This window comes from Ailuropoda melanoleuca, chromosome 7 (assembly GCF_002007445.2).
Source record: "Ailuropoda melanoleuca isolate Jingjing chromosome 7, ASM200744v2, whole genome shotgun sequence".
Lineage (NCBI taxonomy): Eukaryota > Metazoa > Chordata > Mammalia > Carnivora > Ursidae > Ailuropoda > Ailuropoda melanoleuca.
In genome coordinates, this window is record NC_048224.1 from 130160704 (window position 1) to 130178332 (window position 17629).

At 37.8% G+C, this 17629-nt stretch overlaps 1 protein-coding gene across 5 annotated transcripts in view; it reads left to right on the forward strand.

Annotated features, from left to right (window-relative positions):
- PCCA (propionyl-CoA carboxylase subunit alpha) overlaps positions 1-17629 on the forward strand; it is a 390617-nt gene that overhangs the window by 92382 nt on the left and 280606 nt on the right. For all 5 annotated transcript variants that reach the window (XR_004626797.1, XR_004626798.1, XR_004626800.1 and 2 more), the window contains exon 7: positions 16155-16286. Coding sequence is in view for 1 of the 5 variants with exons in the window: in XM_034665428.1 (XP_034521319.1) it covers positions 16155-16286 (132 nt within the window). In the remaining 4 variants the exon portion in view is untranslated. The remainder of the gene's footprint in view (positions 1-16154; positions 16287-17629) is intronic.

Here is a 17629-nt window from a genome sequence, read left to right on the forward strand (position 1 = left end):
AATAGAGATGATATAGAAGTAATCTTAGAATGTGTTGTGTTGTTTGGATGTGCGGGGCCTATTAATCACTTTCGGTAGCATTTGATGTACATTATCTTCAGTGCACATCAGTTGAGAATGTGAACAGTGAATTCAGAAATGCTGTGGAGGAATTATTTTCAGAATTAAAAATCTTTGGCGTAATTGAAAATTGCATATATGCAATATATGCAAATATATGTAAAATATAGTAGTGTATGTAAACATTAATGTTAGATTTAGAAAATGTCTGGTTTTCCCAGAAGATTTGAATTATGCTCTTGAAGAGGCCAGGGATTCACTCTCCCAGCCCCAAATACAGTGAGGCAGGACCTGGCAGCCTAGTAGATGTGGGATTGAAGGATCAGAGGTTTAAATGCACCTCATTCTATGGATGCTTGATAAATTCACCTGCTGATTGTTAATGTTTAAATTTATGGATTAGGTAGTATTCTCTGTGATGAAAAAATTGCAGAAAGAGGGTAAGCATGTAAGAAGGTACCAGAATTATGTCTTAGCATGTTGAGACTACGTCAGGAAAAGGAATTCTTGGAAATAAAAGTCAAATGGGATCTGTGAAAGAAGTGAGGTTTTTAGGCAGATACAGGGATTAATTTGAATCTGTTTGTTTTCATGAAGCTGACCACAAGGTGGGGATGTATTTTGTGTGATCTCTGGATGAACTATGACATCATTCCAAGTTGTTGCAATAGGAGACTTACATTATTTTAAATAACTTTTAAAATTTTTATTTAGAAATTTACAGATGAGTAGATGCATCTTACAGATGTATCTTGACTATTAGTAGTATGAATAATGATAATTTTTTTGTTTCCCAGTAGTGTAAGATTCTTATTTTAAACTCATAAGGTTATACCTTTCTAGTCTAAGGTAATTTCTATGCTGTCTTCTTGTATGTATGTATGTATGTATGAATGAATATGCTGTCTTCTTGTATGTATGTATGAATGAATGAATGAATGAATGAATGAATGAATAAATAAATAAATGCAGGCATACATGCATGCCCCAGAATTCAATTTACATGTGGTTAATTTGAAAATTCTTTGTAGATTGGACAACCATATGGGAAAAAGACTGAATCTTTTGAGGCTTTATTATAGGTAACCTAAAGAAGACAGAAGACTGTTTTAAATTAGTTGTATCTCATGAGGTGTTGGCCTTTATTTCTTCGTAGATCTTAACTAGGGTCTAGCCTCCTCTTATAATAGCTGGGAATTGCTGGTGACTGATGACTCTTACATCATCAGAGCACTGTTTTCTGATTGGTATGGTGGGTGGACCTTAGTGTTCTATGGAAATGCCTTGGAGTGTAATCCCAGCTCATGGATTTCATCCTTGATGGCAGTTTATATGTTCTGCTCACTTGTCGCGTTCTCCCTGTTCAACTTCTTGCGTGGATATTGAAGCCAAGAATTTAAAAAGACTTTTGACTATTTGTAATTAAATAGCATTATTAAACCAGGTTGAAGTCTTTGGTCAAGTAGAGTAACTGCAGTGTCAAAATTGAGCTTCTAAAACAGGAAAACATCCCACAGAGCTTTGTAGCATGAACAGTAGTACTCCAAAAACACTTTTTGTTTTGGAACTGAAATATCAAAGGTGATAATAACATGAGTAAACTGTTTAAAATTGGTCAGAAGTATTTCACAGCACAGGGCAGTAGAGATTACACAGGTACATGTGAGGTTTTAAGTGCAGAGGAGTTTATCACAAGACATTATATGATTGGTTTGGCTCTGATCTACTGAAGACATTTCCAGATCCAGGTAAGAATGTCTTCCCCTGGAGTCTCGCTCTGGTTGTCCTACTAATAAGCCACTAATAGGCAGAATGAATCTTACTGTCCTTGTAACCAAACCTGTTCTTTGGTTCCATATTTCAGTGGAGTTTTCTGGTCTGAAAAGCCTTATAGTTTTCTTTGACTTCTCCCCTCCCTTATACTTCCTCATTTATTCAGTCTCCCTAAATCCATTGCCAGGTTTTCTGTTTGTATCACTGCAGCTTCTCTTAACCTCTTTCCCCCACTGGACCCCACTGCTGCTCCAGTATCTCCTCACTTCCTCCTTTTCACTTGGGCCACTGATCCCTTCACCTCAGTCTTTCCTCCTTGGAGCCATCTCAGGGCCGCTACCACGCTGATCTTCTGAAGTGCTTCAGAACTCTTTGGTGGCTCACCGTTGGCAGGAAGGCTGCATTCGTTCCTCAAGTGGGCCATTCACAAGACTGTATCATGGTAGTCATTTCAAAGAAACTTTGTGTGAGATCTTTTCCTCCTGGAGGACAGTGTCTTGCTCCTTTTTGGAAGAAAACTCACCTTTGTTTTAGTCCTGTGTTGGAAGGGCAAGCAACTATCCTAACAAGCAGGGTTTTTGCCTGAGGGGAAGGAGCCAATGGAAAGGAAGAGATGAAAGGTGTGGGGGAAAGGTCGGTTTAGCCTCTTCAGGAAGAGTCTGAGTTACTTGGGGTTAAGGGGCTAGCAGCAGTACGGCCGTCTCTGGAACAAGGCTCCTGGAACGTGTTAAACCTGTGCACCCAGGAAGACAGGTGGGGAGTGCTCACCAGCGAACAGTTGTGTAACGGACTTCTGAAGTCTTTCACACTCATGTAGCAGCTTCCTATGGGTCCCCCCTGTCCTTTGTGCTTTATATATATCAATTCATTGAACCCTCACAGGTTCAGAAATAGGCGCAGAGTGGTTAAGTAACTTGTCAAAGGCCGACCAGGTAGTTCATGGTAGAATTGGAGTTCAGGCAGGCTCCACAGTCCCTGCACTTAACTGTTACACTCTATTGCTTCTAATTACTGCCTTTCTTTCAAGAAAATAATTAAAAACCCTGCCTGACAATTGTTTTGTATGATCAAGTGGCACGGGAGGTGAAGAGTGTATAGGTGGTGTCCGTTGTAACTTCAGAACTTCAAAAGGCTATGTCGCTGGTGGTCACATACATTCGAAGGGAGTCACACTGCTGGTAAACCATTTTAAGAATATCATTTTGCTGGGATTTATGTTTATGCTTACTGGATGTTGATGTAAAATGAAGCTTAGCCTATTATATCTGATTCCCGTTTTCTCCCTCATCAGTTACCAGCTTGACTTGAATGAAGGGAGAAGATTGCATGCTCCAATCTCATTTATCAGAAGTTAGGAAGGCTCTGGTTGGACACTCTGAGAAAGACAGAAATATCAGGTGATCTGAGCATGTTAAAATTATAGCCTGTCTAATATAACTGAAGGGAGAAATTTTCTGAAGCAAAGGGCAGGGAATTATTGAAATATTGCACTCCGTGTGTGATAAACTTAATTAAGTTAGGTCACAAAGTTTGTACCCATGTTTACGTTTTTCCAAGTACCATTATTAGTTTCCCAGAATATCCTAAACTCAATCACAGTACTCATACTGGATTGTGATTTTAATTGCTTGTTATATCACATCTTCCTAGTTGGTGTGTCAACTAAGAGGGCAGTGATACATCTCTGTCTTGTCTGTCATTTTATCCCTAGATTTAGAACAGTGCCTGACACGTTGGGTAGTTGACAAGTGTTTGTAGAATGAATGCATGACTAGCTGTTGAGTTGAATACCAGAGAAGTCTGTAATTGAGATCTCTTAAGTTGGACTTAAGAGAAAGAGGAGACCCTTCTGGAGGAGCACTGGTTGCATGTAACCTCCTCATCATTCTCTGATGACCATTCAACCCTTTACAGGCCAGTGAGAGGTGTTTTCCTTGTACTTAAATGTTTGCTTTCCCATGCTACTTTTCTAAATCCTAGTTTTCTTTTTCCCTCAAATGCTTCCCTTTTTGTGAAGCCTTCCTTGATTCCCACATTGGAATCTGTTCATAGTAGTGCCATTATTATTATTATTATTATTATTATTATTATTATTATTATTATTATTTCTGTGTGTGCATTTACTACTCTCTACCATGTATTATTTCTGTTGTTTGATATGTATTGTTCTACCAGACTATCAACTCCTTGTGGGCAGAAACCAGGTCTGTCTAACCAGCATGCTTTTGAGAGTAGAAAGGAGCACTGATCAGGTGGATGCTGGGGTAATAGTCATGCCTAGGACGGTGCTGGGCACACCTGACGTACGAGTGGTGTTCAGTAGTCAGTGCGTGGTCTCTGACTTGTTGAAGAAGCGCTCACCACCTGAACCTGTTCACTAGTGTGGGAGACGACATGAGAAGGTAGCAAGGCCTTAGTCTTGTTTCTGTCACTTCACCTCTTTGTGACAGTGGGCAATTGATTTCATCCCTTGAATCCTAATTTTACTGACATGTTCAGTAGAGAGGGTTATTTATGTCCTGCTGGGTTCTTGGCTTTTTTTTTTTTTTTTTTTTTTTAAGGCTACTATTGTGGAATTCTAGAATAAAGTGAAGACTTTCTAACTTTGTAAACAAACTAGAAGCTGAGGACTGGTCTGTAAAGTGGATAAAGTACTTACTTTTTAGGATAAAGTAAGCCGTAATACAATGCCCTGTAGACAGTGTTAAATAAGTAAATTAAAAAAAAATTATTAGTGTTATTGAATTCCTTTTTCTTTTACTCTCTTTAAACTTAAAGTTTCCCACCTAGAGATAAATTAACCTCTATTTGGGTCATTCCGCTACATCTTATTATCACTTTCACTTCATTGCATCCTTGTTAATGACCAAACTGAAGGGTGAAAGTAGCAGGTTGGTGGGTTAGACTGTGCTGAGGAGTGTGAGGAATTACTCAGTTGTTCCCGGCAATTCATTGGAAATCATGATCTCTGCTTTTTTAGCATTCCATTCAGTATTTGAAATAAGCTTTATAATGTCGGCTGTCCTAGAGCATGGCAATTAAATGTGCCAACAAAAAAGAATATCCCAACTGTAGGTAGAGCATGCTTTATTCAAACCATATGACTCTTATTTCCATCCAGGGGTGGTATCGAAAACTTGATGTGTTCCAGAAAGCAGTAAATTAAGCAAGGAGTATGGGAGGACTTCTACTTGTAGTAAACTTTAAAAGAAATACATACATATTTTCAAAGGAAATAGAAAAAGTACATAATTCAGATCATGTCTCAGACCAATTTTTAAAAATTTTAATTTAATTTAATATATAATATTTGGACTAAACAAAAGCTCTCCAGCCTTTTGCCAGTTTACCACCTAACTATTCCTACTGACTACTGGCAGTAAATATTAATGGACTGTGAGGAATGAACAGGAAGCTGAGTCATGAGGCATCTACATTAACATCCCCTCATGCTAATTGAAGTATTATTAAATCTTAATTTTTTTTTTTACTTACACTGTAAAATTGCTTATCTGATTTCATAGTTACTATATAGTATGTTCTAAAATTGAACTGGAAAAGTATTTGTTTTCAATTCGATTAATTTTAGTATTCATGAAACATTAAAAATAATTGGATTGGGGAGAAATGAAAGCAACTCATTTTTAGTATCCAGACTGTAGGGATGTAAAATATTTTATGTGAAGTGCAAAAGAAGGAAATGACAACTTCATAACTAATTTCTATGGCCGGTTTACATAAGGAGAACCTTAGCAATAAATACAAATTTAAATGTGAAGCTTCTTACTTTGTCCTTTAAATTATGCATTTAAAAGAAAAACATTAAAATTTGTATCTGCATTTTTAAAGAAGGCGGTATTACTATTATAATATAAATTGACTTCTTGAAAATGCCAGGTAGCTGAGTGATAAATTTAACAATTTCATCTGAGAAAATTTAGTGTCATTAAACGGATCATCCGTATTTTGTCAACATATTCTTTTTTCAATGTTCTAAATATTAAAACTAGAATTTCTTTAAAGAAGGGAGACTAAGATTCATCCCACCGTCTGACATTTTTAGTTAACCTAAATTTTCTCAATGTGATTGCCAAGGAAATTATTGAATTCATTTTCCCTGGGTGTCTTCTCTATTGCTTTTCTTTGATTCTTGCCATTGCAACCAGTCTGAGATTTTACATGATAAAGGAAATCTGTGAAACTAATCCTAGAAACCTCTTTCTGTTTTCTCACAGAACACCTCCAGGCATAGAAAAGACAGAATACTTCATTTGCATTCTTAAACATTAGGAACTTAGAATGAGTCTTTCAGCTGGAAATGTTATTGCATCTACATTTCCCCCCCCCAAGGGAAAAAAAAAAAGGTTAACAGCCCGCTCAGGTTTATGTGAACTCATCTCTTTTTAGTCTCCTGGTCTGCACTAAGAGTGTGATCAGTGAAGTTTAAGTGCCCAGCGTCTTTCTTCTTTACAGTCATTTAGACTCTGGAAATAGAGATCAGTGCTGATTACAAGGAAATAAAAAGAAGAAGTCAGATATGCACAAAAGAGATGGCAAACACTGATAAACTCTAATCTTAATCTTCTGAAATGGAAAAAACATTTCCAAAGTTAATATAGAATATAGTAACGAGAATTTAAAAAAATAGCATATCTTTCCTATGAGCTTGAAAAGTTTACTCCCAAAATACAAAGATATTCAGAGATTTATAGTTTATTTCGGTGGCTTTTATTAAATTAAAAAGTACCCCAAACCTTTTGTTTACTCCAAGTACCTTCGTCAGAAACTCAAAACATTTAATAAAAGAAATGTAACAATTTTCTGACTTAGTAATAGCTGAAAAGTAGAAATGGACATCATTCCACTGTCAAATATTAGAAGTAGAAAGTATTCTGTTGCTGTAATGCTCACTTCCTGTGAATGAAAAACAGGGTTTTATATGTAACTCTATTCCTCAACTAGAAAACCTGACTTCTGCCAATTGTTACAGTGGGGACAGTTACCGCTACTCCATTTCCCTAAATAAATATTGTACATGGCTATCATCTGGAAGTAATAATATTGCTTGAGTGCATTGTGCCAAGTGGACACTTAATACAAAATATACACTAGACCGAATGAAATCCAGATACTGGTAATACCGAAAGAGAAAGACACAGATTCTTTTGGCTAAACTAAGTCACAGCACACAGTGCACCATAAGGTAAATACGGTTTGTAAGTACATCATTAGATTTCATTTGATCTTGCAATTAGCATCCCAAACAAATTAACAAACTGTGTTGGTTTATAAGTTTATATTTAGAATTTTAAAATGAAACCTTTGTCTCCCCTCTGCCACCCACCCCCATAACAGTCAAATGCCTTAATGTTCTTATCCCAATGAGTCACACAAATTGGGTTCTAAATTCCAGTGAGCTGACTGGCACTTCAAAGAAAAGGATTCCTGTAAATGTAGGGGGTTGGAGGCGATGGCACCCTCTTCTAGGGCTGTTCTGCACCTCTCTTGATTGATACCTCACAGTCCACTTGGAGGAAAAAGAATTAGGATTGGGTTTCCAGTGTTCTATAATCCCACGCTGTCCCGCTGTGCCGCCCCGGGCCTGCAGTAGAACATTGAATGGTAGTGGCGGGAGTGCTCTTCCGCACCTCACCCGTCTGCTCCTGTTCCAGCTGCTAGTTTCACTCTAGAAGCTGGTGTGGCCACTCTGAAATAATTTTTGAAATTTTCATTGTAAAATAAAGGAGAGAAACTACGCAAAACAAATGTGTGGCTTACTTTAGGTAAATAATCGTGTAGTCACTGCCTAGGTCTAGATATTAGATGTTTGCCCTGAATCTTGTCCATGTGGCACGTCTCAGTCCTGTTGTCCAATCTCTCCCTGTTCATATCCACTACTCGACTTTTATAGTAATCCTTTTCTTGCATTTTAAAATAATTTTATTGTCCAAATGTGCATCCCTAGACACTATAGTTTGTCTGGTCCATTTATTTTCAACTTTGATGCCTTCTCTTTGAGAATATTTAATTCTTTTCAGACCTTTCTTTTCCTTACAACTTTCTGTTGAAGAACCTTGGGTTATTGACTTGTAGGATTTCCGGCCATCTTGACTTAGTTGATTACATGCTCATGGTACAGGTCAGGGTTTTCCTCCAATATTGGCATTTTCTGCAAATTGGATTCCTACACCTGGATTCAGAGATGGGATCAGATTCAGGTTTGAATGCTGTTGGCCAGGACTGTAGGAGGCACATAGTGTCTTGTTAGCACTTCTTGTAATCTAAGCAGCCTTTGATGCTTATTGTCTATATCTAGTATTTCACTGGATTGTAGAATGGTGATATTTTAACTCTGACATCTTTTTCATTAATTAATTGCAGTATAGTTAGGAGTACCTAGGTGGCTCAGTTGGTTAAGCATGGGCTCAGGTCATGACCTCTGGGTTGTGAGATGGAGGCCTGCCCAGGCCCAGCATGGAACCAGCTTAAGATTCTGTCTCACCCTCTCCTTCTGTCCTCTCCCTCCCCCCTGCCGGCCCCCACTCATACTTTCTAACTCAAATAAGTAAAAAGAAATATATTTATAAAGAGACCCTTTGCCACATTTGTTGTTTGGTACCTACTGTAGAAAGCAAGATAAATGCATAATTCTTTACCTTTATTTACTAGTTTTTGGGGTAATGAATGTTTCCTTATCCTTCAAAGTTGACCCAGTTCTTTAAAAAAGTGTCATTATGAAGTCATCATAGATTGGAACCTATTTTGTATGATTAAATCAGTTGGAATTATTAGTGAAGCCTAAGGTGTTTCTCTTAGGCCAGTGGGGCCCAAGTTGGCTCATGGGCTTTTTGACTTGACCTCATAATCTTTTACAGCTTCCTTGTTCTCTGGTCTGACAAGACATTCTAGGCTCACATTTTACATTTCCTGCTCCAGGCCTTTAATCAGCTATCATTGGTTTTTAAAAAAAATGGTGTTAGAGACCATAGTCAGGGTGTCAGGCATGGTCATTGCTACTGATGGTCCTTGCTTCTAGGCCTTTTAGTTTATAGGGCTAGGAAGATATGTGTATTAATAGGTTTTTTAAAACATATGTTTATTACATATGATATATGTACTAACTATGTTCTGTTAGTAGAATATATAACATGCTAATATATTTAATGTATGTATTTAGATGTAATGCTATCCCCAAGCACAAATAGGGTGTATATAATATATATAATATAGATATTGCATAATACACATAGTATATTACAAATACACAATGTTTTTCTTTTCTTTTTTTTTTTTTTAAAGATTTTATTTATTTATTCAACAGAGATACAGACAGCCAGCGAGAGGGAACACAAGCAGGGGGAGTGGGAGAGGAAGAAGCAGGCTCATAGTGGAGGAGGCCTGATGTGGGGCTCGATCCCATAACGTCGGGATCACGTCCTGAGCCGAAGGCAGACGCTTAACCGCTGTGCCACCCAGGCGCCCCCACAATGTTTTTCTTATATATATAACTTGTAATAAAAGTATAATTAAATATAGTCTGTACTTTATGTGAGTTTAAAAATACGTCCTGTGTTTGTAGTGATAATTTCAATTAAAATTCAAGATAACCTTTTTCTTGTTACCCCTGTATCTTCGTTTTCATATTTAGAGTTGTGACTCTCCGGGACAGGGGAGATGATAAAATTAGAATACTTCATAACTCCTGTCTAGTCAGTAGTACACACACACACCCCCCCACACACCCACGCTCCCACCCCAACACACATACCAGTCTGAGCATGACAATATCAATACCAATGTGGTTATTGAAAACTTTAAAGAAGTTTTATACGTCGTCTTGCTGTTCTTCCCCCACTTTAAAAATAGTTGTGCTGTATCTGTATTGTAAGAAAATACAGCTAGTATGGGGCGCCTGGGTGGCTCAGTTGGTTAAGCATAGGACATAGCCAAAATAGGACATTTTGACTCTGGTCATGATCTCAGGGTCGTGAGATTGAGCCATGTGTTGGACTCTGCGCTGGGCATGGAGCCTGCTTAAGATTCTCTGTCTCCCTCTCCTTTTGCCCATCTCCTCTCTCTAAAAAAAGAAAATTAAGAAAAAAAATATAGCTGGTATAAAGTATACTCTCTCCTTAGCTTTCATTTGGTTTTAGCCCTGCAAGTAACCACAGGCCCTTTATGTTGACCTTGTTTTAGTCATTTTGTTTTTCTGAAGCTCATTCTCTAGAAAGCAGTGGGCAAACGTTTTTGTAAAGGGCCAGATAGCAGATATTTTTGGCTTCACAAAAAGGTCTGTTGCAATTACTCAGTCTTACTGTGGTAGTGAGAAAGCAGCCATACAACATGTAAACTAATAAGCATGGCTGCTTTCCAGTAAAACTCTTTCAGTTTCATGTGATTTTCACATGTCAGGATACAGTATTCCTTTTTTTTTTTTTCAAATGCAATTTTAGATTTTATTTATTTTTGAGAGAGAGAGAGAGAGCAAGAATGAGCAGGGGCAGAGGGAGAGGAGAGGGAGGACCCCAAGCAGAGTCTGTGCTGGGCGTGGAGCCTCATGTGGGGCTCAGTCTCATGCCCCTGAGATCATGACCTGAGCTGAAACCAAGAGTTGGACACTTAACCAGTTGAACCACCCAGGTGCTCCAGGGTATAGTGTTAAGTTTTTTCTCCCAGACCTTTGTTTCCCCCCAAAATCCATTTATATTTATATATATATAATTTTTAAGCAATCTACACCCAATGTGGGGCTCAAACTCCCAACCCTGTGATCAAGAATTGCATGCTCCACCAACTAAGCCTGCCAGGTTCTGCCAAAATCTGTTTAGATTGTGGACTGTACAGAAGCAAGTAGCTGGCCAGATTAGGCTTACAGCCTGTAGTTTGCAAACTACAGGTTTATTCAGTTCCTCAGAAAGGGGTCCTGAGTTCTTGTTCATTGTTACATTTTCTTGGCACTTTTTTCTTGGACATCAGTTTTGTTGGATTTAAAATCCTTGGCTCATACTTATTTCTTGACTATGTTATTCCATTTTCTTTTGGCATGGATTACTCTTGTCCAAGTCTGGTGATAATTTAAACTTCTCATTTGTATAAGTCACTTTTTTTTTTTTCTCTTTATCTTTTAAGCAGTATTGCTAGAATGTATCATGGTCATTCTGGATGGAATTTCTCAGTTTTGCTGTAATATGTCTTTTTGCTATCTGTTTCTAATTTTGAAACTGTTTTCTTGAAATACAGTTTTTGGTATTCCTTGCTTTAGTTTTCTTGAAAGACTCCTCTTATCCATATGTTGGATGTTCTCTCTCTTCAGTTTTGTCATTTTCTCTTGTATCCTTTAAAAATAATTGCATTTCTTTGGTATTTAAATTCAGAAAAGTTTCTTCCTTTCACTTTCTATTTTCTGTAAGGCATTATTTGTTTTCTTTATTCACTCTTGAGTTCCTTCTGGATTAGTCCTCATTTCTAGAATGATATTTCTTTTTAATTTCTGATTTTATTTTGAGGCCTGTCACCTCATTTCTGAACGTTTCTAATTCTGATTTATGTTATTGCATGTTTTCTATAACTTTAGAAAATGTTTTTCAGCTTGTTTTGAAACAGTAGGTAACAGTTTTGATATGTTACATGTTGATATGTTTTTCTCCTGTGGGTTTTTTTCCCCCCCTTCATGGATGCCATTCTAGTATTTATTTTTTTTCCATGTAAAAACATTGTATGGGATTTTATCTTGATCATTTTATTTTGCTTAGTTTTCTCTGTGAAGTTAGTTTTCCTCTATATTGCTTTTTGAAGCTGTATACTTTTTTGAAATGAGTGATACATGTCTAAGAAGTTTAAGTACTTGAATAGAGATAGCAGGAAAAGGTTTTTTCTGAAGTCTTGAAAAATGAATTAACCTTGTAATCTCCCTGTTACTCTTTTTGATGTTCATACTGTTGTCACCATATTCAGGGGGTAGCCTTTCTATCTGCTACTATATGCTTTTGACATAGTCATATTAATTTTTGAAAGCTTTCTCACTGGCTCACTTTTTTAACTCGTGTGTTCCCCATACCAACCCTGAACTGACCTTTTCTACCAGAAACTCTTTTTCCTTTTAGCAAGGAGTACATTAAAATTTAGAATCTGAGTCTTTTGGGCAGTTCAGCAATTTTTTCGTGGCCGTGTCTCTTGTCTGACCATGGTTTTACAGTATCCAAATAGTATCTTGGTGAGCCTAATGTGTATGCATTTAAAAGAAATCTGAATTCATGGTGTAGCAGTTTACTAACTTATATTTCTGAGAACAAATTATGTATCATACACTTTTTTATAAATGTTGATTATTTCTGTTCTTCATTCACAACATAAAACCTGTTGAAAGTTAAATCTCATTATTCCCCTAACGTGCTGTTCAAAATGAACGCTTTTGGGGTGCCTGGGTGGCGCAGTTGTTAAGCATCTGCCTTTGGCTCAGGGCGTGATCCCAGCGTTCTGGGATCGAGCCCCACATCAGGCTCCTCTGCTAGGAGCCTGCTTCTTCCTCTCCCACTCCCCTTGCTTGTGTTCCCTTTCTTGCTGGGTCTCTGTCAAATAAATAAATAAAATCTTTAAAACAACAACAACAACAACAAAAAACCCAAAATGAACGCTTTTTTTCATTCCTCTATCAAAATTTGACCAGAACCATAAAATCACAGAATTTAGAAAATGAAAGGAATCCTAGAGTAGTGATTTTGGCTTTTTGTAATTTCTTTCCTATGTCTTACTATTAAAGTGTTTTCCAATGCTGTTTAAAAAAAATATATATATATATGTATATATTATATATATATACATTTTTAAAGATTTATTTAGAGTGAGAGCACACATGAGCGGGGGTGGAGGGAAGGGTGGAGGGAGAAGGAGAGAGAGAATCTCAAGCAGACTCCCTGCTGAGTGTAGAGCCTGATGTGGGGCACGACCTCATGACCCTGAGGTCACCACTGGAATTAGAATCAAGAGTTAGATGCTCAGGGGCGCCTGGGTGGCACAGCGGTTAAGCGTCTGCCTTCGGCTCAGGGCGTGATCCCGGCGTTATGGGATCGAGCCCCACATCAGGCTCCTCCACTATGAGCCTGCTTCTTCCTCTCCCACTCCCCCTGCTTGTGTTCCCTCTCTCGCTGGCTGTCTCTATCTCTGTCAAATAAATAAATAAAATCTTAAAAAAAAAAAAAAGAGTTAGATGCTCAACTGACTGAGCTACGCAGGCCCCCAAAATGCCCATGACCGTAAGACATTAACTGCCTTCAGGTATTATATTTATCATTCATGGTAAATTTACAAGGACCTTAAAAAGCATATATTTAGAAGTACATTTTATTGCTATGGAATGTCAAAAAGACTTACTTAAGGGAGATGGAGAATTGGATGGACGACAAAAGATCCAGGGTGAACAAAAGATTAGCAAAAGGGTACTAGTGATAAATTCTGGCCTTAACTTCTGAATCACACAGATGACTGGTCAAAATCTCGGAACTTTTAAAGCATGCTCCATCACTTTGCAGTTGCCATACTGTCTTACCCTGATCTCATCCTTGCTCTTTTGGTCAAAGAATTATGGGAGTTAGGAACTAGGACACTGCGTTCTCATTTTGCTTTAATGACATTTAAGGGCTAACCCAGGGAGTACTACCAAAACATCTAAAGAAAGAGGAAATTAGTTCATTAAAACATCTATCTGAGTAGTTACCCAGCTTACGACCGGGCTGTTTTTCTTTTCTGTTGGATGGGACAAAAGAATAGTCATTAAATACTTGATGTGAGCTTTTTGCTTGGTAATTTTGCATTTTGGGGTGAGTAATTTGTCTCAAATCAGAATGCATTAGAAAAATATAGTTAACTATTCAGAGGTTCCTAGTTAACTATTCAGAGGTTCCTAGTTGTTGGGCTCCTGTTAATCAGAAGTTTTACTGTAAAATCATAATGTATTTTGGATGTTCTCATTTATGTTATTTCTTCAACTGTTTGCATGGGTGTTCTGATTACTTGATTATGTCTGTCTAACATAGTGGTATTTAAAACTGCATTTATAATAAAAATTCCTCCATCTTAGCAAGTAACATGAGAATATGGAAAGACAATTGATAGTTGAAACATGACTGTTTCCTCTCGACTTGTCTTGGCATTTAGTGGGTTGCAGGTTTGGGATGAAGAGAAATGAATGTGAAAACTGCTGTGGTCCAAAATGACTAGTTTATCGAGCTGGAGAGATGTGGGGTGTACAGAGATGTAAGCCTGCGACCACTTTGCCTTCTTACAGAGCAGCTTCACTTTTCATGTGTTTAAGTTTTGGGAGTTTCACAAAAGATTTTTTTTTTAATTAAGAAAATAAGGTTCTACTATTAAAACTAAATACAAACATTTGATGGGGAAATATTTTATGAGTCTCTGTTTTGGCTGAAGAGATTTCTTACTTTGCATTCTGCCATTTGTAACTGGTAATTGTAGGTATTTGGGTTCCTATATTGTTTTTTTGAGGTTCTGTGGACCCCAACTGCCTTACTTTTTTAGTGTTCTCTTTTTATCAGGACTTTTTTTTTTTTTTTAAGATTTTATTTATTTATTTGACAGAGATAGAGACAGCCAGTGAGAGAGGGAACACAAGCAGGGGGAGTGGGAGAGGAAGAAGCAGGCTCACAGCGGAGGAGCCTGATGTGGGGCTCGATCCCAGAATGCCGGGATCATGCCCTGAGCCGAAGGCAGACGCTTAACCGCTGGGCCACCCAGGCACCCCTTGCAGGACTTTTGGTTAAGCGATAAGAACTAACAGTTGTGGCACTCAACTTGGCGTTTTACATTATTATTTAACACTTCAATCAGACTTGCAGGGTGGTTATAATTCCCATCGTCACACAAAGAAAAGGAGACTTTATTAGTTCGGAGTCTAAAAATTCTCTTTTCTTCTGTGTTGGTTTTGGGCACAAGGGAAATTATACACCCTGAGTCTAAAGGCATTGGCTTTTGTGTACATTTTATCTGAGTGATTTCATCTACAACTTTTAATTTTCTCCTGTAATGCCTTTGAAAATCCATATCTCAGCCTGGACTCATCTTAGAACATCTAGACCTCTCTGTCAGCTTCCTGTATGCTATCCCATAGACATCTCAATTTAGCATGTGGCAAGTTTGTCGTCATCTCATCCCTCAATTATTTATCTCCTGTATATCGCTTTTGTTGATGCCCTGTTCTCCTTCCCTGTCCTGCTCTTGTGGTTCTAATCCTCTTGGTTCATAATGGCCAAGACACCAATCCAAGCAACACACTCTAGTAACTACTCTGGATAATATAGGGAGCTTCATCCTTCAGCCAGGAGTCCTTTCAGGCACCAGTGCCAATAGATAGACTATGAGACATAAATTAGACAATTTATTTTTTATACCTTTAGTCATGGGAGAATCAACAATTCGGGGCCTGACTCTGATGGTGCCCAGCATACATTCTGGCTTTCCTTTTTTCATATTTAACCTCCATTCTTTACCCAGTAATCTCATCCTTTACTTCAGCAATCCTCACCTTTACTTCTCTAGACTGTGCCTTGTGGTGGCACTAGCTACATCATATTTGGTTCTCTCTCGGATTAGTTCATTGGCAAAATTCATTAGCATTTTGTTCATTATAATACTGTAAACACAGAGGGGTAGATCCGTTGCTGGGGAACTAAATGTGATTTATATAGAAGAGTTCTTGTTGAAACTATAACTCTACCTGGTAAATTCCCACTGTATTTTTGACTCATTTTGTGTAGTCACAAGGATGTAAACATTCTGTACTTTCTTTTGTCTATTTCCCTGAGGTATTAGTGATCACATTCCCTTGAATTAGCGGATATCCTGTGGTTTTCATCCATGTCCCCTACATTTAGCTCAAAGCCTGGTTCAGAGTTGGTATTTATTAAAAAAGGACATTTGTGTTGAACTAGGCAGTGTGCTGTAGGGTATGAAGAATGCAAAGATTTATAAGGTGTTTTAAAGGTGAACTTACTGTTTAGGTTAGGTGGCAGGATACTATATATAACACCACAGAAGTGGCTTTCCCAAGGAATACTGTTAATATCAAGCAGGAATTCTTCTTTTGTTATTTTTATTTGGCCCGACTTTGTTTCCTATATCTTTGCTGCACTTGTAGTATATACAACACTATATATTTTAATGTTTTGGCTCAAATGCTTTGCTTTTAAGTTGTTTTTGGTATGAAATAATTAGTAAATATACATACGGGTTTTCTTTTTATAAAGTTGTGACTGTATCAAGCACCATATTTGTTTTTGTTATAGATTTTTACTTGTGTTTCTCCACAGGCAGCAGAAGGTGTCATTTTCATTGGACCTGACACGCATGCTATTCAAGCCATGGGTGACAAGATTGAAAGCAAATTATTAGCGAAGAAAGCAAAGGTTAACACAATCCCTGGGTTTGATGGAGTAGTCAAGGTGAGAAACTATATTACTGTAATACACATGTCCTTAAGTCAAACATTTTGTGGAAAGCATAAGATAAAATGCAATTATTGCTAAATGCAATAATATAAATGCAAAATAAAATGCAAGATAACATGCAAAAATATGCGTGTGTAGGTTAAAATAAATCAGTGTTGTTTATGCTGGATTATTCTATGTTTTTAAAGATTTTATTTTTAAGTAATCTCTGCGCTCAGCATGGGGCCCGAATTTACAACCCCAAGATCAAGAGTTAACCTTCTCTACCAACTGAGCCAGCCAACTGCCCCTGGATTATTTTAAATGGTGTAAGTTAAAAAGAGCAAGAAGCCACTTAAGCATTGTATTTCATGATCAATTTTTTTTTAATTGAAGTGTCATTGACACATAATGTCAAATTAGTTTCAGGTTACAACATAGTGATTCCACAACTCTATGCATTATGCTATGTTTACCACAAGGGTAGCTCCCATCTGTCACCATACAACCCTATTATAGTTCCACTGACGATACTCCCGCTGCTGGACCTTTTATCCCCTGTGACTTATTCTATAAATGGAAGCCTGTACTTCCCAATCCCCTTCAATCACTTACCCATTCCCCCACCCCCTTCCCTTTTGGACACTATCGGTTCTTCATGTTTATGGGTATGAGATTCTGTTTTTTTTGTTTTTTTTTTTTTTAAGATTTTATTTATTTATTTGAGAGAGAGTGTGCACACAAGCAGTGGGGAGAGGCAGAAGGAAAGGGAAAAGCAGGCTCCCAGCTGAGCAGGAGACTCTGGAATCATGACCTGAACCGAAGGCAGATGTGGGTTTTTTTTGTTTTTGTTTTTTGTTTTTTGTTTTTTTTTTTAAGATTTTATTTATTTGACAGAGACACAGCAAGAGAGGGAACACAAGCAGAGGGTGTGGGAGAGGGAGAAGCAGACTTCCTTCTGAGCAGGGAGCCCGATGTGGGGCTCCATCCCAGGACCCTGGGATCATGACCTGAGCCAAAGGCAGACGCTTAACAACTGAGCCACCCAGGTGCCCCAAGATTCTGCTTTTTGTTTGTTTTTCAGATTCCACATATAAATCATATGGTATTTGTCTTTCTCTGACTTATTTCACTTAGTGTAATATAACACCCTCTAGATCTATCCATGTTGTTGCACATGGCAAGATCTCAGTCTTTGTTAAGGCTGAGTAATAATCCGTGTGTATGTGTGTATCACTTCTTCTTTATCCATTCATCTGTTGGTGAACACTTGGGCTGCTTTCATATCTTGGGTATTGTAAAGAATGCTGCAGTAAACATAGGGGTACATACATTTGAATTCATGTTTTTGTTTTCTT